At 41.5% G+C, this 26,589-nt stretch overlaps 1 protein-coding gene and 2 long non-coding RNA genes across 3 annotated transcripts; 1 reads left to right on the top strand and 2 right to left on the bottom strand.

Annotated features, from left to right (window-relative positions):
- Positions 1–16,444: 16,444 nt before the first annotated feature.
- Positions 16,445–19,817, bottom strand: btd (buttonhead). The gene is made up of 2 exons (NM_078545.3): positions 18,596–19,817; positions 16,445–18,156 (listed from the first exon to the last, which is right to left on the bottom strand). Exons 1-2 carry the CDS (start codon positions 19,327–19,329, stop codon positions 16,956–16,958), a joined length of 1,935 nt encoding a protein of 644 aa, NP_511100.1. The 5' UTR covers positions 19,330–19,817; the 3' UTR covers positions 16,445–16,955.
- Positions 19,818–21,585: 1,768 nt separating this feature from the next.
- lncRNA:CR44016 (long non-coding RNA:CR44016) lies at positions 21,586–22,533 on the top strand. Its single transcript, NR_073644.1, has 2 exons — positions 21,586–21,643; positions 21,707–22,533. It is a non-coding gene; the product is annotated as a long non-coding RNA:CR44016 (long non-coding RNA).
- Positions 22,534–24,707: 2,174 nt separating this feature from the next.
- lncRNA:CR42657 (long non-coding RNA:CR42657) lies at positions 24,708–25,814 on the bottom strand. Its single transcript, NR_123848.1, has 3 exons — positions 25,514–25,814; positions 25,239–25,358; positions 24,708–25,174 (listed from the first exon to the last, which is right to left on the bottom strand). It is a non-coding gene; the product is annotated as a long non-coding RNA:CR42657 (long non-coding RNA).
- Between the last annotated feature and the right edge of the window lie 775 nt (positions 25,815–26,589).

The raw sequence follows: 26,589 nt of genomic DNA, 5'->3' as shown, positions 1-26,589 counted from the left end.
TTTTCATTTTGTTATTTTTTTTTTTTGGTTTTGTAGGCGCAACTCGTAAAAGTCTAGACGTGATTGTATCACGATTTCTATCGCCATTTTTGTTGTATTTTCCCCATCTTCTTGTTCGCGTTTTGCCTCGATTCTTGGTTGATTCCTTTTTTTATTTTTATTTTTTTCTGCCAAGACTTGCGCCTGCAAAAGATTCCTGGGAATTCTTCTTTCGTCCGCCGAACACAAAATATATATATAAATTTCTCATTAGCCAAACTTTAATCCAATGCGTGGGTCTTGTCGGCCTCGGAAAAAGGAGAGCTCCAGATCTTAATGAGTTTGTATGAAATATTAGTATGCCAGGAAGCATCTGAAATTCAAACGGTAAATATTCGATTTTTTGGTCTTATAAAAAAATTCCCATACAACTTAAATATACTACCATCGGCGCATCGCAATACTAACTCCCCTTTAATCAAACAATGAAATTTGTGTATAGATTTGTAACCGCGTTGAAAACGTTTTCGATTTCCGATTTGACAAATTATTTATGATAGAAAATACCCTCGAGAATGCACATAGAACATATTTCATTTACGAATAGACGTATGTGAACTATTATTAAGCATACGCCAAGGGGACCCAATTAGTGACCCAAACCCCTTTTTTTGGTTCGAAAAATATATATATGCAATCGAATTTCCCATAATTAAAGGCTTCGATAAAATGTAAATTTAGAAAAATTCACAAGAGGCAAACGGAACCATTTTGATTGAGTTGTCACGGAAAGCGAAAAAGGGGTTCGATGTTGGCCAGGGGCCAAAATAATCATTAATCAATAAGCCCGGTTCGTTCCGAAGACCAGGCAACTTAACCCCTTGGCGGCCATCGCAGAAAAGCATGGCGCCCGAATGCATATACTTTAATTTATACAAATGACAAAATAATTAAAATTACCCAGCCGGTCGGCTCGAGCGTCAACTAGGCCATATATCATTAGCTTAACTACGATGGACAGTCAGTCAGTCAGTCAGTTCAGCAGAAACGAGGCACGAGCACGAAAGCCCCCGCACCTGGAAATAAATATATATGTATGTATATATATGTATATATATTTATATATAGTAGTCAAGTGCACCCCTCCCTAATGCGGTGTTTCTGTTTCCCAACCACCGGGTGACAATTTCCATTATTGACAAATTAATTGTCACCTTTTAACAAAATGCAGCCAAGCGGCCACAACGGGGATCTCCAGTTGAGTTTTGCCGCCGAGGGGGCTCATTTCAATAAAAATTACAGTACAAAAGGAGCACTTTCTTGGCCATTGTGGCATGGAGTGGCAAAGAAATCACATAATTATGATTAGATTGTCTAGATAGAAGTTCGTAGGTTGCAGGGAAAGTGGAAAGAAGCGCGGTAAACGACGTGATAATACCCTGCAGTTGGAGAGTTAATTTTGCATGGCTTCATTACAGAAGCAAGGGGTTCATTTTAGAATTGTTCATTTTATTTATTAATTCATTTATAAATTAATTATCATTTATAAACGTTATAATCGATTCGATTTCGATTTTTTCATTTTACATATCATTAAAAACTGTCGCACAATCCGAAACGAACCTACTGCATACCCTGGACAATTTTCTTTCGCCTATTTTCTGAGCACAAAAAGCGTAAACGCCGAACACGTAAAACTTAGATTAGCGCCTTTTGTCGGCCCACAAGTGTCATTAGTTAGCACAGGATACGCTATATATACAGGCTATATGTATGTACGGATGTATATATATATATGTGGAACAAGAGGTCGCGAAAGGAAGCCCGAGTGGAGTTCTAATTAAATAGACACGACAATGGCACGAACCGCAAAGTTAATCATATTTTAATGTTCCATCCAACCCCGAGAAACGCGATGGGTGGGCTTTTCCGTACCTTTGGAACCCTTGGCTAATTACAATAACAAGGCCATGGAAAACAGCCAACGATGGCGAGGTATTGTCATTAGCCAGAACTGTCAGGACTTCGATAGCCATCGATGGCTCCTTGCCATTCCAACTTTGACCCCCAAGTTCTTTCACTCAATAATTGAACAGCAAACAGGACAAGCGAAGCAAAGCTGGAATGTAATTTATCTAATGCAGTCATTAATTTCGTATTAACAAGGTGTGGATGGTAAATTAAGCTAGTCGAGGAATGGATCTACATAAAGGGAGAAGGGATAATGAAGTGGTAAAAGAAATGCGTAAAATGGAAACTTGTGAATCCCTTAAGCAACATTCGATGTTTTCTAACTAACTTATATGACTGAAAATGGTCATATAAACATAAAACACAGTTCGATTGGAAATTTAATTACGAGCTCAACAAGGTATGAAATTCGAGATTTGGAATATAATTCTTGAAGTTGTAGCCAAAAAGCGTAAAACTAGATATTTACGAATGGAATTACTTTCATAACTTGGGTAAAAATTTACATAGGGATGAAGGAATGACTGTTTTGAGCAGCTAATTACCAGTACTAACGATCCCTATCATTTTTTGGAGAATTTAGGAAAATTAATTTTTGGGTAAATTTTTGCATTTTTTGTAAGGGGTAACATCGTCAAAATTTGCAAAAAATCGGAAAAAATTGAATTTCCATTTTTGAACACAGTTTGATTGGAAATTTAATTTCGAGCTCAACGAGGTATGACATTTCATATTCTGACTATTATTTTTAAAGTTGTGGCAAAAAAACTGATAATTTGATGACTTAAATTCGGAAAAACGGAGTTTGCCAAAAAGTTGATATTTACAATCGGAATTATCGCCATAACTTTGCTAAAAATGCTCATATAGATGTAAGAATAACTGTTTTGAGCAGCTTATTACCAATACTAACGATCCCTATCACTTTTTGAAGGATGTAGAAAAATTAATTTTTGGGTCAATTTTCGCATTTTTTGTAAGGGGTAACATCATCAAAATTTGCAAAAAATGGCCAAAAAATAGAATTTCCATTTTTGAACACAGTTTGATTGGAAATTTAATTACGAGCTCAACGATGTATGACACTCCACATTCAGGCAATTATTTTTTAAGTTGTGGCCAGAAAACGGATTATTTTTTTAAGAAATATAAGAAAACCCCATTTTTGAAGAGAACGATTATCTTGGCATAACTATATCTTAGCTCCGGAATAAGATGTTAAAGGTATATTTTTTGTCGTTGCTAATCAAAACTCTTTTATTCCTCGCTATATAGCGAGTAAAAAAGAAGCCTGCCAGAAGTATGTAATTTCTGGGGGAAAAAATTAGCCTCGTTAAAGGATAAAGTTCTAGAGAGGACTTTTTGATCCCCAGTGTTAGTTCGGATTACTGACTCTTCCCCGGACTCCGTTTTCAATCATTAACGCCGGGCGGCAGTGGGCTTCAAGTTCAAATGTCCTTGTGTTGCACTGGCTGCGACCACACCCCTAGAAACACCCATCGCCACCCAAGTAACCACCCAAGTAACCTCCCATGTAACCACCCAGTGCCACCCATGTAACCACCCAGTACCACCCATGCACTCCAGTCTCATCTCACACTTTCGATGCGAGCTGAGCTGAAAGATAAATCTACAAATGTCGCAAACGAATGCCACGTGACCTTTGACACATTAGTGTCAGTTGTGTGGGTGGCTATGCGTGCGTAGGCAGGGGATTTTAAAAACATAAAACCAGAGCAAGAAATCCCAGTCAAAGGACAAACAGCATGACGAGGCAATTTACACAATTGTTGTCAAATTAAAGTGCATCCGCTTCGTTGGTCATTTAAAGCCAAAAGTCGTGAATGACTTGGGGAATATATGGCCAACCCCCGATATCTAATGAGATCGCCACTCTGCCATCATGTACGCTTCTCAAAAACAGTTTCAGCCTGATTTAGCCAAAACGAAAGAAATTGGAAAGGAAAAGGGAGCCAGCCCAGTAGCAACAATGTTGACGTTAATAAATTATAAAATGAAACTAATGACAAAACACATAAGCAAAGACAGAGGCGGCGGATGGATGTGGATGGGAACGCGAATTGGTTCCGGTTGGTTTCATCGACTGCTGATGGGGAACTTTAAAATATCCTGGCACGATGGTGGGGCGGGGGTGGTGTGTGTATGAGTGGAAGTTGAAGTTGAAAGCAATTTCAACCGCGTAACGAGCGCAAATTGTTTGCCTCCTGGGAGGCTGTAAAGCTATCTACGAAGGACACGTGACCGGGCTGGAAAACATATTCAATGCACCACCACCCCTCCCCCATATACAACACCAACCACAGGCCCTTTTTTGTTGTTGCCCTTTTCACTGATTATTGCTTTCAACTTTTCACTTATATGCGCCTGGGTCATCAAGCTGTTTTTTTTTTTTTAGCGATTTTCCGAGGAAAAGTGTCAAGTCAACAGCAAAGTTAATTAGTTGTTTGGGTCTCGGCGTCACATTGTCCCTTAAAAATTATGTTTTGATATGCGCACCAAGTTTGTTAGCTCAAATACTTGTTATTTATCCGACTTTTTACCCCGATAAGCCCTAAAGTTCTAAACATCCTGCTCAGTATTCGCGCCTCTCCGGCACCGCTCCTCATTTCTTACCCAAGCTAGGCAATGATTTAATATTACTCATACGCCATGTAAGTTAATTAAAAATTCTTTCGAACATGAAATTAATTTTTGCCGGCGCGTAGCGCATTGCCTCACCTGGCCAGTTGATCTTTCTAGTTGGCTGTGGCACACCTGCAAGTGTCAGGGCTGCAATGGAGCCCCTTTCTGCTCGTTCGGAGGAGACGTCGCGACGTCGTCGAGATCCACACAATTCGATAGTGCAAAGTGTGCCGCAAACACACACACAACGTGTGCACAGCCACTCGCGAAATCAAGAAATCAAGCAAAAATATTTTACAACGCAGCAAGAGCTGGAGAAAAAAAAAAGCAAGAGAAAAATTATTAAAAAATAATTTCCAGAAATTGCTTGTGCCTTCCGTCTCTTTCTTTCGGCTCTCGCCGTCTTTCTCTGTTGCCGGCGCACTTTATTAGATTTTTATCGGGCCCATGTTTAAAATGACTTGAGGTCTTTGGTATGTGCCCAGCGCCTGTGAGGAGCCTGAACGAAAATAAAAAAAAAATAAACGAACAAAAATAAAAACAGAAATATAAAAAGAAAAAAAAACGAAACAGAAACTTGCAACTGCATCAGTAAACATGGCCCCAACTTTGCCGAGGTGTGGCCAAAAAGTTATCACACCAAAAGAGGAACGATTTGATTGTGGAAGATCCTTGCACTTTCCAATTTCCATGATCGCACTGTATTTGATCAAGTTATGATATTGTTAAGATGACCCACGTAAATTATGGTGTACATAATTATAATGGTAAATATATCCACAATAGTCACTGCTCCAGTTTCTGGCAGTGATCCAGGGAACCTCCTTTCTCCCAGAACCTCCACTTTTGGTGGAACAAACCTTGGCTCCCACTCGCTGGACCGTTATTATTATCTGGTCGAGGTGCATTTATAAGGCATAAAGCGGCGCAAACGCTCGACAAATTGCATTTAAAATGCGAAGAAGCCCAGCGGCCTCATCGACTCGTCCGTAATCTACGACTCATCCAATTTGCTGACACCCATCAATCAAAGCATCAAGCTCAAATCGCTGAGTGCTGTGGTGGGCGGAGGAGGCGGTACTGGGGGAGGGCGCTGTACAAAATGATCGCCGGTTCATGCGCTCAATTGAGCATTCAATCAATGCGCACGCCCCAACGCCCAGAGAGAGTTTTTTTTTTTTGTTGCTTTTGTATTTTTCTCGGTTGTTCGACTCTGTGGCTTTGGTTTGGTTTTTTTTTTTTTTTTTTTGGGCTATCCAGCAGCTGGCACAGTAGTCAGGCCTAGAGATGTGCACGTGACAGGCTCGTGAGGGAATTGTAAATTATTGATTTGTAAGAAATATAAACCTCATTGGACCAAGTACGTTCGGGATTGATGTGCCCACAAGCTGCCTAAGCTTGTCTAACAAACATTTGGCGCCCAACGTGGCAAGATCGATACTTCAGACTTCAGCCCTTCGTGTCACGGGGTGCAGCGCAAGCTGGTGATTTCCTATGGCGGCACCACCATCTGACATTCAATTAAGCCGCACGAAGAAAGCGACGGCTGCCAGCAATCTGAGAGATCTCCGGTGGGTGTTGCACTTCAGTGGTTCGATGGTGCGCCGCTTCGGTGGCTCAATGGCCCGTTGCACCGGGTGGTTTGCTGGATCGCTGGCTGCTGCACCGCATTGCACCTGTACGTAATTTGCCTATTCATGTATCGACGGCGTCGGCGGCTTTTGAAATCAAATTAACAGCCGCAATAGCAGCAAAGATTTCATGGAGAAATCCCATCGTTTTCTGTCCGGTCATCTTAACATCAGCAGTTTTGATGCGCGAAACTTAAAAGCATTTTGAGTGCGTCTTTAACAGAAGCCCGGTCGCCGCGCCTGTTGATTGATGTCAAGTTAAAAGTAGCAAAAGCCACATCCAGGCGGCACCTTATCTCTTTAAAGATCGGCGATGCCGTCATTATCGTACAGGATTTGTTCCCAAGAAATATTCCGAGCTACAGTCAAGGTCGCCATGGATTTTGCGGGTGAGGAACATAAGCATACTAAAAGGGATCCGTTGTAGGTTATAATGTTTAATAATAATCTCTGGGATATAAATAATATAGTCAGACAATTGAATTAAATCGATATACAAGCAATACTAGTTTCTTCTATTTTACATGATTTTCAAACAATCATATTAAGTTGCGTACGTGAATGGTCTTGAAAATTCGCATGTGGTCTACAGTGAACCCCTGCAAAGTGGCACACAATCCGTCTGGCTGTGGCGGATGGCTGGCCCGGCAAATGAACAAGGGCCTCCTGGCCGCAGCTACTTATTTCTAAGAAATAAAAACCGCCTGGGCGTGTCGCCTCCGCCTGAACCGCCCAAGAATCCAGAATCCAGCCCCGGAATATCCACGAAGTCGCAAAGTTGAGGAATCGAGGGGTCTGGGTTGCAAAAAAAAAAAAAAAAAAAAATGGGACCTGGACTCTCGGTTGGCTGGCATCGCTCAACTGAGCTCACAATTCAGCTCGCTTTGATAGGCCTTTTGTGGCCCTTTGGCACTCATGCGCGCCACTTTCAATAAAACACCCACTTTTCAGGGTCGATCCCTCCCCCAATGTCTTGTATATTTTGGCAACAGCTATCCAAAAATGTTCACCGCAAATCAGTGGGAAGAACTGAAAGAGCAAAAAAAAAATTAAAAAAAAAAAAATGGCACAGTGAATGAGCAACAGAGCAACCCTTTTTAAATTAACTGCCTGCTTACGCACTTGGCCAAGATGTGGGCGGTAAAGTCTCAGCTTTCGCTTTCGTTTCCCAACGAAAACGAATGGCATATACCCTATACGCCAGCAATTTTTAAGAAGCTTAAAGGGCATTTTACCTGCCAAAGATTCAGAAATTATTGAAACCTAGTTAGCTTAATCAACTCTTCAAATTTGAAAGTAAAGCATAGAGCTTGGCAAACACTACTTCCGTAGAACTTTTCCAACAATCCTGTGAAAATTATCAGATATCCAAGCGACCCCTTGTAATCCTTTATTTTTAGCATATTGCCAGTGTCTGAGGGATCCCTTTGAATCCACACGATGGAGCGTGTGTGTGTGTGTGTGTGTCAACTGAGTTGAAAAATGGGTGTCAACGCATGAAACGCAACAAACAGTCATTTTGTGTGCGGAGCCAGGATTATAAAAAAAAGGGGGGGGGGGGTGTGTGGGTGATGGCACAGGACTTCAAAGAGTTGACAAACTCAAATAACCCATCGCAGGACCAAAAAAGGGTTCACGAAATTGCCGGGCGACGTCGTCCATTCATTTGAATGCACAGACGTTCGACTGATTTTGCGTTTTGTGTTCCAGGATGTGCGTGAGCGCAAAAAAGGATTCAATGGCTGGGGCCGGGCATGGACACGCATCCATCTCCTTTCTCTCTAATGCTAATGCGAGTATGCAGGCAATTGGAAAATTTATTCAATTGCTGGCAATTCAACTAAATCACTCATTGGCTTTATTATGTGCGCCTAATTTAAATACACGCGCTGTGCTCTCTGACTTTGTCGCAATCAACCGCCCACACCCAACCACCCAATGTCTCCCAGTGGAAATGCCACCCAAAAAACCACCCAAACATTAGCATCGTGCCTTCAGCGTTTTCAGCTTTGGTGGAAATAATTCGAAAATTGAAATTACTTTGTCTTCGGCGGCTTGATTAAAGGCATATTGCGCCATCGTCAGCCAAGCCAAGACGAAAGGAGTCTGCTGAGTCAGGCCAAGCCATTCAGGCATTTCACAAAATTATTTCGAGGACGAGGGACCAGTTCAAATGGTTAATTCGGGCACAAAGAACCAAAACTGAAGTCGTTTACTTCAGGTAGGAAAAATGTATATGCAAATATCTGTGGATTATGAACGCTTTAAATATCCCTGGCCAGCACTATACGAAATTCATTTACCAATACTGTTCAAAAAATAATTTAAATTAACTGTGCTACCTTAGTAAGTCTCAATTGTTTATATCAATTGTTTATCAATTGTTTATATCAATTTGTACAATTCGATTGACGAGTAATTTGTTTTAACACAATTTGGTGTAGCATTAACCAACACTGTTTTGAGGGAGAGTGTCTCTTAATATTATTATTTATTTTTGTTCGCTTGCCCCATGCTCTGCTCACATTTCAATGTCCAAAACAGCAGCCCATGGTAGACACATGAGAACCGAAGAGGCCGCGCCGAAAACCGGAGTGAGAACCCTTTTTCACATGTCGGTTATAATTCTCGGCCTCTGACTAATGCCGGACACAGAAGTTAAGAAGTTAAGACGCTGCGTTGTCTTACGAATGGGGGCAAGAGCAATGCTAAAAATATTTCAAATACGATAAATCAGTTGCCATTACACAGTCGGCCCGGGTCCAAGTAATCAGCCCGGGGGCATGAAATATTTCAACTTAATATTTTCTTTTCCTACATTTTTTTTGCCTTGACTGTTGCTGCTGCTGCTGCTGCTGCTGCTGCTGCTGCTGCTTGGCTGCTCTGCTCGATAATTATAGACTACAGTTAACAGGCCACATAAAGCATAAAATGGCATTTCATATGCGAGTTATATATGCGGCAGACGATCGGGCAGCTGGGCTAAGACTTCTTTTTCTGCCATGTCAATTGATATGAAATATAACAAAATAACAAAGCAACTAAAAAGAAACGAGAAAATGGAAAGGTAGGTGGATCCTTGAACTAAGGTTCTTGGAGTACCTGGGTAAGACGAGAAACGAAGAACACTTCCCGTCAGGTGTCGCTGCGAAATTCGATCGGCGTGGCTAATCAATGCCAAAAACGATGCCAGATTGCAATGCAATCGCAATCGCATCGCATCGCAAATGTATCCGTATTCCGCAAGTGCGATACATAATACATAATGCGACATACGCACATAGCGCACAGGATGTGTCAAGGATATCCGCTGACGCATAAGTCTCTCTCTCTCTCGCTCTCTCATATTCAACGCTATTTTTCTTCAATGTTTGCAATTTAATTTTTCCGCTCCGGCAAGATGATAAATGCGATCCCATGCGATCCGAAACGCCGAAATCGTATACAATATTTATTCATTGCATCAGGGGGGAGGTGTCGCCGTACAGGAAGCCCAAGCTTGACACATGAAACGTCCTGCTCAATGAGGGGAAAAGGACTAAGGAGAAACAATTCTAGAAAGGATATTATCATACGAATATCGTATGCTCTTTCAGGGCTCATTTGGCTGGCTAAATTGGTATCTATAGAAATTCCAGTTCTGTAATCATGTTTTATCATTATTATTATGATATAAACAATTTAAATCTGCATTTAACAATTATATTAACACCTAACCATTTCTGTTGCTAACTCAGTTAATTGGCTCCATTCGACGCTGGCAAAAGTAATCGAAAAGTTGGAAAACTCTGCGGACCCAGCGAAGCGGCGAAGCTCGATGATGTATACTGGTCCTTATCCGATTTCCCCATTGTTTGCCAATTGTTTGCCGTTGCGATTCACATTTTTATGCATTTTTTATGTATATCGCGGAGTACATGATTGTGTTGCTGTTCGACAAGTTCATAAAAAATGCAAACACGCTGCTTCAACGGGAATGTTTGTCCGCCTGTCCGTCCGTCTGTCCGTTTGTCCGTTTGTCCGTTTTTCCGTGATTTATGCCTTCGCATAGCGTAGCTCTCTTTTTGGCCCATTGTTGTTGGTGGACCGTTGGACGGCCGGACCCGGCTATTGGCGCCAAGTTCGAAGTTCTTGGATGCCCGATGCCCGGATTCCTGATTTCTGAATCCTGATTGCCGTTTCCCGAGCTTATCGAACACTCTACCACTACTGACCGCGCGGCATCCATTTCCATTTCCGCTTCCGCTGGCCATGTTTTCCACTGCCTCTTGACGTTTTTTTTTTAGCTGTTTTTTTTTTCTTTTTTGTTGCGGCAAGCGCATATAAAAAAGCTTATGCAAATTTTTTGTTGTTTACTCAGTCAGCTCTTTTGTGGTCGTTGTAGCCGGTTGTTCAAGTGTCGATTTCGAGTGGCAAACAGAAATCTGGGATGGGTAGCATAAGTACTTCGAGAGCCAGCTACATATGTACATACATACTTACATACACTATACAAAATACAATATACATATGTAGTATATTGTATGTTGGGGGTGGAAAAACCCAAGCCAGATTTTTGTTTTCAGTTTTAAATGGGGTGGAGCATTTTTTCGTGAGCTCATCATTGGGTTCATTAGTTGAAAGTAGAGAGCAATCAAGTGGTTAATAATTTAAAAATGGTAAAAGTTTAAATTTTGCAATATGAGCGTAACAAGCAATTGTCCAAGGCTACAAAAGCTTATGCAACTATAGGGCTAACAACAAATAAATGTAAATATCCTAAACAACAAATTTTACAAATATTCATGGGAAAATTTAGTAAAACGCAGAAAGGGGTTTAATTAAGGAAAGGCTACTTTTTAGCGTCGCTCCATCTCGTAAATTAGTAAAATTATTGGACAAGCTAATTTAAATTAAATACACTAGATTTTTAAGCCCTTATTCGAGACCGGGTTGAGCGAATTTCTATATTTATATACAGACCTTGTTTATTGTGTGCTATAAATAATAGAAATTGCCCACTAGAAATCCATTGTTCGGCATCGGCGTTTGGTGTTTTTTTTTTGTATTTTGTATTTCACACATTGTTGTTATGTCGGTAGGAGATCTGAGGTGAAACTCTGGGTTCCAAATCCCAGATCCCAGATCCCAGACCCCAGGCCAGAACAAAACCGAACCGGACTTCATGGGCCACACACTTTGTAAGTGTTTTGCGGTCGTAAATAATCTCGAATAGTTCGCATTCGTTGCTGAAGTTTGTTACATGGCATAAATCAAATTCTTGATTTATAATAATTGCAAAAACACTCACTCAAACCGGTGGAGCGACGGTAACTTGGAACTGTCCCACACATGTCAACCGAATCTGGTTTGCAGGAGGTGCCAAGGGGAGTAGGGATATTACAATATATATTCGTAATTGTTGCCACACACGTCAGAGCCAGATCCACAAGTCAAAAAAAAAAAAGAAAAACTAATACTATATCGAGGAAAATTGTATAAAGAAATATGTGAAATATTACTGGAAAAATTAACAAATCGTTCTATTGTAAATAAATGATTTAAAAAATACAAAGAGTCCAAGTTGTATTTTATCTGATTTTAACGTTCTTTTTTATTTATTATTTATTAAAAAGCTACTAGGCACAAAATCAGAAGTCTATTTAGGAGTTATCCGGCTAATGACGCCCATATCCCTGCTGCTTTTGATACCCTGTATAAACGGAAATCACACCGAAAAGCAGGCGCAGCAAATCGATTTATGCCCTCCAAAGGGGAAATTTGGTAAAGAGGGAAATGGGAAAAACTTAATCAATTCGCAACGCTTTTTCGTGGTCATAATGCGGCATTCATACACATATAAATGAGTGTGTGTGTGTGTGTATATGCATAGACAACTCCCCTTCTGGACTCGAGTGTGGGCGTGACAGGTTTGGCGGTGGGGGGAAGGCGCTACACGGTGCAGACATTTAAATGCATTTTAATAGATTTTCCACTTTTCCTTTAATTTTTTTTCTATGCGCACCAGGAAACGGAAAACAAAACACACACGCGTATTAGTTGGTGTGCGTCTGTGTGTGTGTGTGTGGGCGGAAATGGGGGCGTTGTGTGGTGTGGGGCAGTGGGCGTGCCCCATATCGATAAACCGTAGCAAACCGAAAGAAACATTCTTTGACACAAACAAATAGGCGAAGCGCGAACAATAAAATCAAATTAAATGCAGCAGAAAAGGAGCAATTTAGTCGAGTCCTTTTCTATTGGAGTCCTTTACTTCATTTTTTCTTTTGTGCAACTGTGAATTAAATGCGCCTGGTCATTGTGGAGCCATTAGCGGTGCTCGAGCGCCCCTGTCCCGGTTTTCCTTTTCGTATATATATTTTTTTTTTTTTTTCTGTGCTGTCAGCATGAAAAGTGGAAAATTTATTGACTGCACATATGTCGCACTTTTTCCATTGGCTCCTGCCACACATCCAGTTGTTGTTGTTGTTGTTGTGCCCTTAATGTTTGCCCTCGCCTAATGCACACACATAAATATTTTAATTTGTATGCCGCAGATGCCGTTGGCCCGATTGAGTTGTCCTTCGATGGCCAGCGTTGAGGTCCTTATCCCTTTTGGCCACTTTGGTTGTCGAATCGAAACGAATCGAATCGAATTGAATCGTATCGTATCGTACCGAATCCCCAATCCTTCACATATCCTTAACGATTGTCACGGTCTGATGTGAGCGACAGTGATTGGGTCACGTGCCAAAATCGACAAAGGACTCCTTTGATAGCAGTTCATCGATTGAATTCAACGCTGCTCATCAGGTACTTGATGGGTGGTAATTAATTGATATTCAAATGTGGCAAACCTGCACATATGTATGTATGTAGTACCTGTCTCAATTCGGAGTTCATATATTTACGAATAAGCGTATTAAAAACAATCTATATACTCGTATGCATTAACTTGAAATTTGATATAATTTAACAAATATTTTTTGCTCAATCAGCGCTCATAATAGGTGGCATAAATGAAGACATCCGTTTTTGTATTATAATAGCCAGCTGATGGCAATCCATCGCTGAGCTGTTTATCTTGTACCTTTTGGCAATCGGGATTGCGATCTTGTAGCGCGATTATCCTTTAAACACATGTCATCTTAGCCCCCAGCCACTGAAAACTTGTATTTGTATTCCTGCCGAGATCTGCACCCGCATCGAGCCAAAATACCGGGCCATATGCCGCAACGAAACGATCTTGGGCCAAAAGACAAAAGGCAATAGAACCCACACGCACACACACGCACAGGGAAAACTCGTCGGTGGTTTCGACCGCAGGACATAACCGAAATTTATAATCACCGATGACCATGTCAAGCACGCCCACCGCCAACGCCCCTCCCCCAAAAAAAAAGAAACCCGAAAAAAAAACAGAGTGTATAATAGGGGAAAATGTGAAAAGTGAAAAGTAGAAACTAATAAATACCAAGTGCCGATGAAACATAAAACATTTTCTAGTTAAGTCATGTTCGATCATCTCGACCGCAGGACCTTTTCTTTTTGGACACGCTTGCTTAGCGCAGGCAGTGAGATAATCTCAACTCAATTTGCTGTCCTCTCGAAGGATGAAAACAAGTGAGGAGCACAAGGATCGCTCCTGCGCCTCCTGCGAGCGCCGAACATCAAAACAACGATTCTGTGGAAATGTCAAGCCCAGCAAGGCGAGTCAAGTGGCCAAAGCGGGCCGATATTATTTATAGCTCCGATTAAAATTAGAACGATATCTGGTTACCCCAAAAAAAAAAAAAAACTTCGACAGCGCCACTTGAGAATCTGTGATCCTTGAGGAGCGTGCCCAGAAGTCCCAGTTACTTGAGTCGAGTATGTGTGACAACACTTTCGGTTTGCCATCGGTATTTCGTATATATATCTTATAAATTTTTATTTTTTTTAAGTGGCCATAGGTGTGGTGTCAGCTAGCCACAAATTCTGGGAACTTCTCGGCTGCTGATCTAATTTTCTGTCGCTGCCCCAAGTGGTTAGTCATGTCGCAATATCGGGTTATGACTTCATTTTGTGATGTGATTTCATAATTTGTTTAATTTGTGTTTTTTTAACAGGTTGTTGGACAAACAATATTCGGCTTAGAAGATCTATGAAATTTCGAAAGAAACTTTATTAATTACTGTATTTAAAAATATCATTATAAGAACTCATATGTTGTATCTGTTTAATTGGATTGCTTTGAAACTTTCAACAACATTTTATTATTATTACTAACTGTTTAAATGAATTGAACTAAATTGCATAGACTACCAATTAATCTCACATTATATAGGTTTAAGTTCTGGCGATTTCGTGCATTAGACAAAAAAAAAAAGAAAATCTAAGAGGCAAAATCATTTAAATAGGCCCTAAACAACTAACATTTCCAGCAATTCTGTAACCCATACTTAAAATTACACTTTCGCCCCTCACAAGAGTTGGTCGAGAGCACTTTTCGAGCCATTAAACCGACCAAAACAGTAAAGACTTATACCTCATGTTCGAGTTAACTCCTCTACGCAATAAAACAAAATATTGATGCGGTGGCGGGGGCGGGGGGGGATGGGTTAGGGGGTGTGGGGCAAAAAAAAAAAACAGAAACGAAGAGACGCGAAGAAAAATTAACAAATCATAACATCATCATTTATCATCATTAAGCTGCGAGATTTTATATTTTGTATTTCTTGTTGTACTCTTCTTTTTTTTTTCTGGACTTTTCCCTTTTTTGGTTATGTTTTATTTTCCCTGGCTGACCGCAGACTTCAGTTATAAATCAATCAGATTTTGTTTGCCATTTAGTGGAGCGCCCCGAACAAAAAAAAAATCAAGGTGGTGGTTGAGGGTGGGGCAAAAAGGGTTTTTGGGTGCTTGAGGTTTGGCGTTCGACGTTCGGCGTTTGGGGTCTTAACGCGGCCAACGCGGCGTATGATTAACGTGCGTGTGAAGTTGTCGGGCTGCCCCATCACACCCTCCTCCTCCTCCTCCTCCTCCTCCTCCTTCTCCGCCTCCTTCTTCCATAGAAAAGTTTCTTTCTCCATTTTTGGTTTCATATTACTACGGCTCTACCAATCCGAAAGCAAGCGAGGTTGTCAACCGCTTCTTGCACCATTGCATCGGGCATCCAAAGATGGTGATGACTTTGGTTGAGTCCAAGACTTGCAAGTGGGCGTGGCACGTTCGGGGGCTTGGCGCTCACTCAACTTGAAAATTGATTGATGCCCGGGCTGGGCAGCATAAATCAATATTTTATATTGGCCGCAATCGATCTGCATCGCTATCTCTCGCATCGCTTGACGGCGGATCGAATTGGATCGAACTCTTCTCTCTCTCTTTTTCTCCGGCGATTCGATTGCCAATCTTCACGCCATCATTGTATTTTTATTATTAGTTTTTTTTACCCCCCTCCCCCCTTATTCTGCTGGGACAAAATGTTTCCCGTTTAATTATAAACTCTGTGTTGGGCAATTCATTTTGGGCTGGCCAAAGTGGGATAGTCGCTCGAGCTAAATTGACTCTCATTGGTTGCCTAAAGATTGAATATGTGCCCCTTGTGAGTTATGATCCCCAGTTGAAGTAAGGGGGGTGGGTGTGGGGTATAGATGCTGAGCTGCGGGAAATGGGATTAAATTAATTTCGCAGCTAGGAAAAGGACCGGGGATCTGGAATCTTGAAGAGATCTAAAAGTGGTAAGCCGCTTTTAGTGAGAAAAACTACTATTAAATCACATCCGATTGTTATGAAATTCTACAACTATGTGTATCTTGACTAAATAAATCATTGTATTTAAGGATATATACATATCACATTCGTACCTTTATTTATGCACATTTTAAAGTAAAGCAATCTATAAATGATGTACATCTCCCAAGCTAACAATGTTTTTGCAATTTTAAAGCGATGGCCGACGTTGATGAAATTATAACTAGAAATGCAGACAGCTATAATGATTGCTATTGAAAAAGTTTCTATTATTATCCAAATACCGCCAAAGGTCAGCACCCAAAAGCAGATCAAGTTCGCCGGAAGTCGGGAAGCTTCCTGGATCCCTCGATTTATATGCAAGAAAGCAACCCCTGGCGGAGATCAAACAACCCTGAAATCTAACCAAGCCAGGAACCCATTAACAAGGGTGCGTCGGGATCGGAGAGAATAATAAAAAACTGGATTCGCTTTGTTTTCCGATATTATTTTGTTCGTTTTTTTTTTTTATTGTTAGGATTTCATTTCAGTGTGGGGATTTTGTCGCCTTGGATTTTTCACTTTTTGTTGTTGTATATAATTTATCTTAAAGACAATTAACAATTATTATGGTACACAACTAGATGGTTTCTCTCATTCTATATGGTATGGCTTAAAAAGAACGCTATATATGTTTGTATGTACAGACATGCAAAAAAAAATGCCTTAGCTACTAGATTGGGGGAAAAAAAATGAAAAAAATTCAAGTTCTAGTCTCTACATGTATAGTTAATATATGTGTATGTATATATATATATATATATTTATATAATATTATATAATGCCTTATACGGTATTTTGTGAATTCAAATTTTTTTTTGATTTTCACATTATATTTTTATATCAACAATAAACACTGAAAAAAAAACACACACTAGATTTTCGTTCTACGCTTGCTTTGTTGCCGTTCTGGGTTTTGGGACATTATGGCATTTGTTTCATCAACTTTCAACTGTAACAATTTTGGGAAGGATCGGGGACATCCTAGGCGGTGGCATGTGGATGATAGGCCGCTGCCCACGCATTGTGATGGTGCGGATGTGGATGCGGATAACCGTAACTGGCTGTTCCCGCACCAAAATCAGCCGGATAACTGGCCGCATACTCGGACTTCATGTGGCAACTGGAGCTGGAATCCTGGCTAGCTCCGCTGGCCAATCCGCTCATGGTTAGCCCATATTCCGCCGCCAGCTGGGACTCACTTTGCATGGCAAGTGCGGCATAATGATGCTGGGCCAGCGCCGTGGCTGATGCGGCTGGGGAAGATGCAGATCCAATGGCAGAAACGACCGCTGCCGCTGGGGAACTGGCGCTGGAGGATGAGGATGAACTGGCTGAGGTAGTGGCTGGTTGTATGGCACGGCTGCTGCTACTGCTCCACGGCTGCTCCACAAAGCTGGCCGCCGCCGATGATGTTGTCGTCGTCATCTGCTGCTGGAAGAGCGGCGGCGGTGGCGGCGGAGGATTCACACTCGATCCGGCGGATGTGGAATGCTGATAGAGATTGGCATAGGGCGCATAGTTGACCAGCGGTGTCGTATCCGGCTGCTCCTGCTTGAATTCCACGGGTGGCGTCAGTGGCTTACCCGACTTCTTCTCCTTCTTTTCCAGCTTTATCGCCGCAGCCGCCTGCTCCTTGGCCTCGGCGGCCAATACCTTCTTGCTCTTCTTGTCCTTGAAATGGGTCTTCTTGTGCTTGCTGAGGTGATCGCTGCGCGAAAACTTCTTGGAGCAAATGGGGCAGGCATACGGGCGGTAATTGGTGTGCGTACGTCCGTGCCGCTGCAGCTCATCCGATCGGGAGAAACGCTTGCCGCACGTGAGGCACAGGAAGGGCCGCTCGCCGGTGTGCCAGCGCAGGTGGGTCTTCAGATGCGACGCCTTACCGTATAGCCGTTCGCAGCCCGGAATGTGGCAGATATGCTGCTTGCGTCCGCGCTCATCCGGACCCACAATCGGTGGCAGGCCGCTCATCTCGTTGGTGCAATTGGGACACGTGCAGCGAACGGAGCGGCGTTGCAATTGCGTCTGGAAGGCGATGTCGTCGAAATTGAAGCCCGGATAGCTCTGTGAACTCCATGGCTGATAGAGGCGCTCCTGATGCGAGAACCAAGCGGCCGAGGAGGACATGCCCACCGCATTGCCGTAATAATCGGAGGCGTACTGGGCATATGGAAACTGACTTCTAGATGGAGAAAAGAAATGAAGACAGAGAATGGTTAATTTGGTTTTTTTTAATCATTTACTTAATGGGTACACCTGCTATCGGAATACTAAATTGTAATGTATTCAAGTGGTACCTATCATTTTATAAGTTTATGAGATTATTTGTATGCTAATCCATTTCAATCTTCGGGATAATTTGATTAATATATTCCTATGTATTAAACTGTATAATTTGCAAAAGATATATGTCTTTATCTCGCTCATGATCGAAATACAATCAGCCTGTAGTTATTCTATTAAAAGGAGATCTAATTCAGATCGAAATTAGTGTATCCCTAATAACCACAAATTTGATGATCTATAAGCTTTGATTTATTGATCACTAGCATTTTAAAGTTTCTTTCTTACGAATGATTCCCAACTCAACTTCTGTAAATCCTATATATAGGGATATTTACCTCGCTGGCCCCAATCCGGAGTAGGCGGTATTCCAGCCGTAGGCGGCACTGGCGACCGCCGCTGCTCCAAGGTCCGCTGCTGCCGCCGCAGCTGCTGCTGCCGCCGCTGCAGCCGATGCTGCTGACGAGGATGGTGAGGAGGATGTGGGTGATCCCGCTAGGGCGCCCGCTGCCGCCGTTGTTGGTGGCGCCAAGGTCGTGGTGGGCGTGGATGGACTAGCCGAAATGGAGGCGAATGACTGGGCAGGTGATGGGAAGATGCTGGGCGACACGGAGGCCGATGATGGCGCCGATTGTATGCTGGAGTTGGGCGATGCGGTGCCCGTGGATGAGGCCTGTGGATACGGCAGTTCCAGCTTCATTGGCGGCTTTCCATATAGCGGAGAACTGCCGGAGCTGGAGCCGGAACTCGAGCCGGATAGGGATGGTGGGGCGGACAGCAGGGCGGCGGCGCTGAGGAAGTCATGTTGCTGCTGTTGCGGCTGTTGTTGTTGCTGCTGTTGCTGCTGCTGTTGCTGCTGTTGTTGTTGCTGCTGCTGCTGTTGCTGTGTCAAGTGTTGCATATGCTGCTGTTGCGCCTGCTGATGCGACAAGTGCAGATGATGTTGCGCCTGCTGCATGTGCAGATGATGTTGCTGTTGTTGCGCGTGTTGCTGATGTTGCGCATGTTGCTGCTGCTGCGCCTGATGCTGTTGCGCATAGGGATTTAAGTAATTGCAGGCCGCATCGATCATGTTGAAAACGCTTGCGATTTTAATGTTGCGCTGAGATTTGTTTGGATCCTACTGCTGCGATTGCTGCTGCGTTTTACTGCTTCTGGTTGCTACTGCGTTCGTTAACAATTTTCGCACATTGCTCTTGCACTTATTGATATTCGCTCGTGTAATTATGGCACGCTTTTCACTTTAGTTTTATAATTATAGTCTTTTGCTGCCGCGCACGTAATTGCGAGCACGCGGAGGAGAACACGGAAAAAACACAAACAAATTAAAGGCGGCCGAAAATTCGCCAATGCTGCGTGCAAATATATATATATATATATCCCTCTATATATACAAATCTATATGCATATATATATATATAGATCCGAAAACGAGCGAGTTTCTCTGCTGCCACTGCGGCTGGCTCTTCTGCTTCTTCTTCTTTCGTTCGTAGTGCTGCTGCTGCTGCGCGTGATGTGATGTGATACAACCACCGGTAATTATCGTCGATTGTCGACTGAATTCCAAAACGCGGCGAGAGAGTCTAACAACGTACAAAACGAATCCACTTGGCTGCGGGCAGAGGCGCGGGCAGAGGGCAGCGGCAGCGCTGCTGCTGCTCGTGCTGTCACATTCTCGCACTCGTCTATCGCCACTGAGCGCTGAGCCAGCTCTCGCTCTCTCTCGCTCTCGGCACCATCATGGTGGTTGTTTTTGGCCGCAACGGTGTGCCTTCGGGGCAACTCGCTTCGTCTCGCTTGCACGTGTGGCGCGGAAGTGTCACTCCCGGCAGCAGCAGCCACTCTCCGTAGCTAGCTCACTCTCTCTCTCTCTTTCGCTCTTGCGGTATGGTGCTCTCTCTCCACGTTGCTGTTGCAGTGTTGTTATTGCTGGCGCTGCTGCCGCGGGCGTTTTGTTTTAATTTCTATGTGTGGGTTTGTGTGTCAAAGCAATTGGGTGAGCATGCGTTTTGTTGTTGCTGTTGTTGTTGTCGTTTCAGCTAGTGCTCAAAATGCTTATATTTGTTGTTATTGTTGGTTATATCTAAACTTTAAGCCAAAAATGTTGGCTTAAATTTAATGCAAAGTTTGTATTTAAGAATATGTGTAAATAATTTACATTATTAGCATTTTTAGTGAAGTATTTGAAATATTTGATTAGTGAAGTATTTGAAATATTTTATTATTTAGTTGGTTAATCTATATATTCCATAATTTATGTTTATTTTAACCCTATCAACCCCTCAAAATGTGTATAAAATAAATAACGTATTCACGTATCCTTTGCAATTCAAAATAAAGAGCTTAGCAAATATTTTAGAAAAATTGTATTAATTTTTTTTAAGTCTGCTAACTTAGAGATAGTTTCTAACTACAAATTTAGTTTTTATTTTCAATTTTAAACATTTAAATTTCTCATATAAACCTTAAGTACACACAAAATATAGGTATTGTTACATATATCCGACCGATTTTTAATGCCCATAAATTACTCGACATTTTACACATTTCAAGTACCGTCATTAAAAGCACGAATATCTGCTTAAATTCTCATTATCCCCTTGCCCACTCAGACCATCAATTTGTTTCGATGAAAGTAAGCAGACAGAGAGAAAGAAGTATGGCTCATCACTTTAATTAAATTAAAATTTCTGTTTAATGGCATTTTTCTCCAGAGGATCCCAATGATAAAAAGTAACGTTAGAAGACGAAGAGGGAGCGTGCATAATTCAAATATCAATACAATAACAATAAAAACTAATAAATTTGTGGTCGCGGCCCAATGAAATAACTGTATTTAAAGGGGCGTTGACCAAACACCACCACAAAAGAGACAGCAGCTCTCTCCTTCGCTCTCTCTCTCTCGCATGGCCTGCGCCCGTTTCGTGTGTGCGTGCGTTTGTGTATGCTTGTGTGCCGCATATTAATCACAATTGCTGTTGCTGTTGTTGTTTTCGCTCCCTTTTTATTACGCGGCGTCTTTTTTATTACGCATACGCAACGTGGGTCTGAGCCACAAATTTTACGACTTGCTGCTGCTGTGAAAAGATAATGATGACTCCCAAAACGGAACAAGCTCACGGAAGTGCATCTCGACTCTTAAGCTACCCATTGTTAAGATGAATATCATTATGTAGGGGATTTCTTGGGATAATATGAGATTTAATGTTTAACCAACTGATATGACTCAATACTATTGCACTCCAAGTATTTCTGAGTTTCAGATATATTTTACTATGTGTCAAAAATTGTTAAGACTTTTTTTAATATTGTTCAAATAAACATACAATTTGTTATGGGCTTAAATAAAAGAAAAAGTTGTTGTTCCTGATTTGTCAGTATTATTCGTAAGTGAACAAGTAGTTTGTTACAATACAAACAATTGGAATATTAACTATTAAATATTTTAGAATACATCAAAATCGAGTATGCCCAAGTTGGGCTTTACAGGGTACCAGCCGCACTTCTGGGCAACATGTAATGAAACGGAAGATACAATTATATTGAGGCAAGCAGGGCAACAACGAGGAGCCTGTCTCGTACTGGCAGTCTCCTCCTTGTCCCGATACCCTCCTCCCTCCTCCCTCCGCCCCTTTGGCTCTTTTGGCTACCGAAGATTTATGACAATGCTGAAGTCAACTAGACTCGAAGACCGTCTGCCCAGCCCAGTCCCTCCCCTTGCTGTTCCACCCTGCCCCGTACCCATCGCCAAACTAGCCTCCTTTGCAGAAACAATCCCCTTGCGCCTCCTGGCTCTTCGAGTCCGTGTCCTTGCTCTTGTTCTGGTTCTTGTCCTTGGGCCACAACGTCGCCGCATAATCAATTAGCAAAAAGTCGACAGCAACAGCAAGGAAAGTTCCCACTATACCCATATCTATTCGACGCCCACGCAACGTCACGCCCACTTTTTTTGCACCACTAGGTCATGTCAAGTTGGGAAAATCGCAATGGAAGAAAAGTCGGCAGTTTTTATGGGCCACATAAGGTTTTGATGTAAAGTAATGGAGCCCAATATATGCCTGGATATATAACTAAGAAATTCAATTAAAATGTTACCAATTATAAGATTTTACCGCTTTTTAATGATATATGCACATTCCAATAAATCGGAAGCAGTGAACTGAGTGTCGCCTGGATGTTTGCAAATCTCTCAAAATATTGTGAAAATTGTTGACTAATCTATTTTGAGGAAGTGACTCCAGCTAAGAGATCTCAACCAACTTGATCCATTCTCAACCGATCCGTGGCGATAATCAATTGATTAGCCGCGACGAGCCCACCAAACAAGGCGTGGGATCAGCGAATCTGCAGATCAGCGATGTCAGGTAGATTGTGGAGTAGCAACTAAGCTGGGCTTAAGCTGGAAAAGTTTTGACTTCGTCGCATCAAAGCTTCTCATCTGCGGGATTTCTCGCTGGATCGCCACTAATCCCGAAGGGCGGACGAAGAAGGGCTGGGAGTCAGGATTACCCCGTTTTGTTTTGCTACCTAGCCCCCGACTCGGTTACGCCTGAATCGTAATTATTGATTCTTGATCCTGATCGCGGTCCTTTGGCGGATTAATGCGACATCTCTTCGCTGCACTGAGAGAAACCAGAGTGGATTTTGGTTTCTATTAATTTTTTTACTTAATTTGTATTAGCATTGTTTTTAATGTAATCTATTCGAAATCATCAAACATAATTATAAAATTTTTAATTGAAACGTAATAGATGTGCTTTTAATAATGTTAATAAATAGTTGAATTATATATATTTTGAATAAAAGAGTTGCTCTTTCTATTTGATTATCATTATTTATGATCATCATCATCATCATTTGATTATCACTGCTACTTTCTCGCAGTGCAGCTATATGGCCATCCCATCGGTTTTTGGTGGTCTCAGATTAAACCGCACCCTCTGACCAAAGGTCCTGTGGGTTAGGCTTTCGGTTGGCCGGTGGTTGAGTGGGTGGCTGGGTGGTTTCGACGCTGCCGCGGGGTGCCATAAATGCATAATCCACGTTTTACGATCGCTTAGCAGGAAAAGTCAAGGGATCGTCTGCGGTAATCCGAAAGCGAGAATGTCAGATATATGAATATATGTACATATATATATATATCTACATATATGCAAATCGGCGTTGGCCAGGTAGTGCGATCGAGAAGTATTCAATTGAAATTTGCTGGTTGCACGGCATGAGCCTCGTAATCCTTTAGCCTAAACCTTAACCCGTTATGCAGATTTGTGTTAATTGGATTTATGGGGATTTTCGCATCTAAATCCTTTCACTGTCTGCAAATATTTTGGCCTTTCTAGCGTCTTCGGTCCGTTCTTCGTCGCAGATTAGATTAATCTTCGGGGTTTTTTCGCCAATTGACTTTGTATATCTTTGCTTGTATCTGAATCCCTGAACCCTATCGCTAACTATCTATGACTTCTGCACAATCGTAGATTTTGGCAGAAGTTGAACTGGCTTTTGTTTTCTGGGATCTAACCTTTAGTCTTACAAATAGTTTGATTTCGAATACACGAATTGCAAATTCAAATGTAGTGAAATCAATTGTCATTGACCATCCGTTGCATATCCCATATATGTATCGTTTTTGCTGGATTTTTGCTGGCATTATCCACGAGATGCAACAGATGGTGAAGGAATTCATCTGAGCAGATCCACGAAACGCCCCCGATATTCTTTACCCTTCTCATCCACACATATCCAAATTTATAACCAACTGAATCGAACGACAGATTGCGCAATACTCAGGTCACATTGCAAGGTCGTACCACGCCCCCTTTGACCTTTACGCGGCGCACTTGTAGTCATCTCTCGGGATCTCGAGATCTCTGGACGACTTCCACTGAATTCTCTAATCAAGCGGCAATGATGCAAAAAAAAAAAACACACACACACAGTCGAACTGAGAGAAAAACAATAGCAGCAAACAATAAATTTTAATTTCAATAATAAATATTACCCTCCCCTGTGTGTGTGCGTGTGTGTGTGTGTGGTGTTCCTTTTCTACTCTTCGTGTTTTTTGTGTGCTCCTTTATGAAGCGTGTGTCGCAGAGGGGTTACAACCGCGAACAAGATATTAGAGATCTCCTCGGAAACCATTTTGCACTAAAAATGTCAACAGCCTCAATTTACAGCCCCTAAATAGGGGCAAAAATTGTGTGTGCGTGTGTATGTGTGTGTGTGTGTGTGGGGGGGGGGTGGGGAGGGGTGAAGAAAGAGTGCCGAAACAAGGGGATACTAACACTTCCCTGGAAATCACTTGCCCGAACCGAAGAAATAACCAGATATCTGAACTCGAGCCACTTGTTGCAACACTCGAAAAAATAGTCGAGAAATGCGCGTGGAAAATAATTAAAATAAAAATATAACTGAAAATAGTAGATAGTACAAAGTAAAGGGAAAGATTACAAATTCAGATTGATAATAATATATTAACAATAAATTTGCAAAACGTACATATACATATATGCATCAATTTTTTTTAGCAGTGTATGGTTACAGTAGCTGGCCAAATGGAACCGAAGGACGCCGCATAAATGGGGTGTCGAAATGATCATCGGTTGAGAGCGCCCCGCGGCGGGCCGCTCCTCTGATCTTTGCACCGCACGCCCCGCTGCGCTCTATCCACGGTTCCAAAAGTGTGTAGAGAAAACCAACGAAAAGGATCCTCTACTCCGAAACAGGACACGCAATGGCCAACGAAAAAACAGTGGCAAATGGGCCATGGTCCATGGGAAAAAAAAAACGATATTTGCGAAATCCAGACGACAAAGGTGCCAGCACAAAGGACAACTAATTGGTTCGATTCCAAATTGAGCGTTCGCTGTTCTTTTTTCTTTAGTGTCCTTTAGATCCTGCCGCTGCTCCATTGTCCTTTGCTTTAGTCGGTGGAAATACAAATATTTATTTAATATCTAACATAGCGGAGCGCACTTGGCTTACCAATGAGAGCATTAAACGCAATGCAGCAATTTTTGAATTTTGGAAACAAGGATCAACTAATGTCTAATGAATTCTTTTTATGGCAATATTGGCTGGGTGGTTAGGGAAATCGACCCATTCCTGTGAAAAATAAAAATATTTAATTAATATCTAATAAACGGAGCTCAGTTGCTTACTAAAAAACACAGAAATAATGGAAACGAGCAAAAAAAAAAAAAAATAAATAAATTTGTTTATGAATGTCAAGTTTAGTTTTAAATCTATGCACAACTTACATTACGTTTCGGATTCTGGTGTATTGCTTTTCGGCGGATCTGAATCGTCAATAACCCGTGCAGGTAATTGTTCATTAATATTTTTATTATACATTATCTCATTCTCCACCATAAGCATTAAAGTGCGTGCTCGAGGCACTTTATTAGCTAGCCTATTTTTAGCTTTAAATGATCTATGTATTGTTTTTCTTATTTTGTTTTTTTTTGGCTTTTCCTGGTTTGACTTTCGTACTTTCATGTTTTATTCTAAATTTTCCAAAACGTATTTGTTATTCGATAATTTTTACGTTGTGTGTTTTCTTTGGGAGTCAAAGTAGAAATGAGGGTTTTGCTTGTGGGTCGGTTGTCTTGTGATTGAAATTATGTTCAATGCCTACTTTGTTAAACAAATTTAAATCGAAATACCGAAGCTCACTTTGTTTTTTTTTTATTGATACAAATTGTCTTACATTAAATCTAAAATATTATTTGTGTGCGCAGTTTTAAACAGCGAATACAATAACCCAAAGAGCAAATAGCCATGACACCCACCCTTATGTAATAGCTTTTTGAACACCATCCAGCGGGAAGTCATGCAACTAAAGGCAACTGTTTATCTTTTCTTAACCTAGGTGGCGCCATTTCTATTTCACAGATGGATTAGGCGATACACCGAAAGAAATCAGTAGATGATTGATGATATAAAAAAATAAAATAAATGTATTGTCTCAATAGGTTATATTTTGCATTTTATTTATTTATTAGAACGTTGCAGACAAGAGTTTAAATCATATAGATATCGGCTATAGCTGCTGGGGCTTTCAGCCGGACTTCTACATTATTGTTTACGTATTTAGTTACAACATTATTTGCAATTATTTACATTGTATTACTGCACTTACCTTATTGGAATATCTCAGATAGGTTTTAAAGCAAATAAAATACGTTAATGTAGGATAATTTTTTATAAAGTGCATATGCACTTCTACAAATATAGCTATTTCTTTACGCCTACATATGCGTAACCTAAACCTGAAAATTATGAATATGTTCCCCTTGTAAACAGCAAATATTATCCAAAATAGGCGCTTTGCTCA

The sequence above is a fragment of the Drosophila melanogaster genome, chromosome X (genome assembly GCF_000001215.4).
Source record: "Drosophila melanogaster chromosome X".
Lineage (NCBI taxonomy): Eukaryota > Metazoa > Arthropoda > Insecta > Diptera > Drosophilidae > Drosophila > Drosophila melanogaster.
This window is presented reverse-complemented; position numbering and strand designations above follow the sequence as displayed.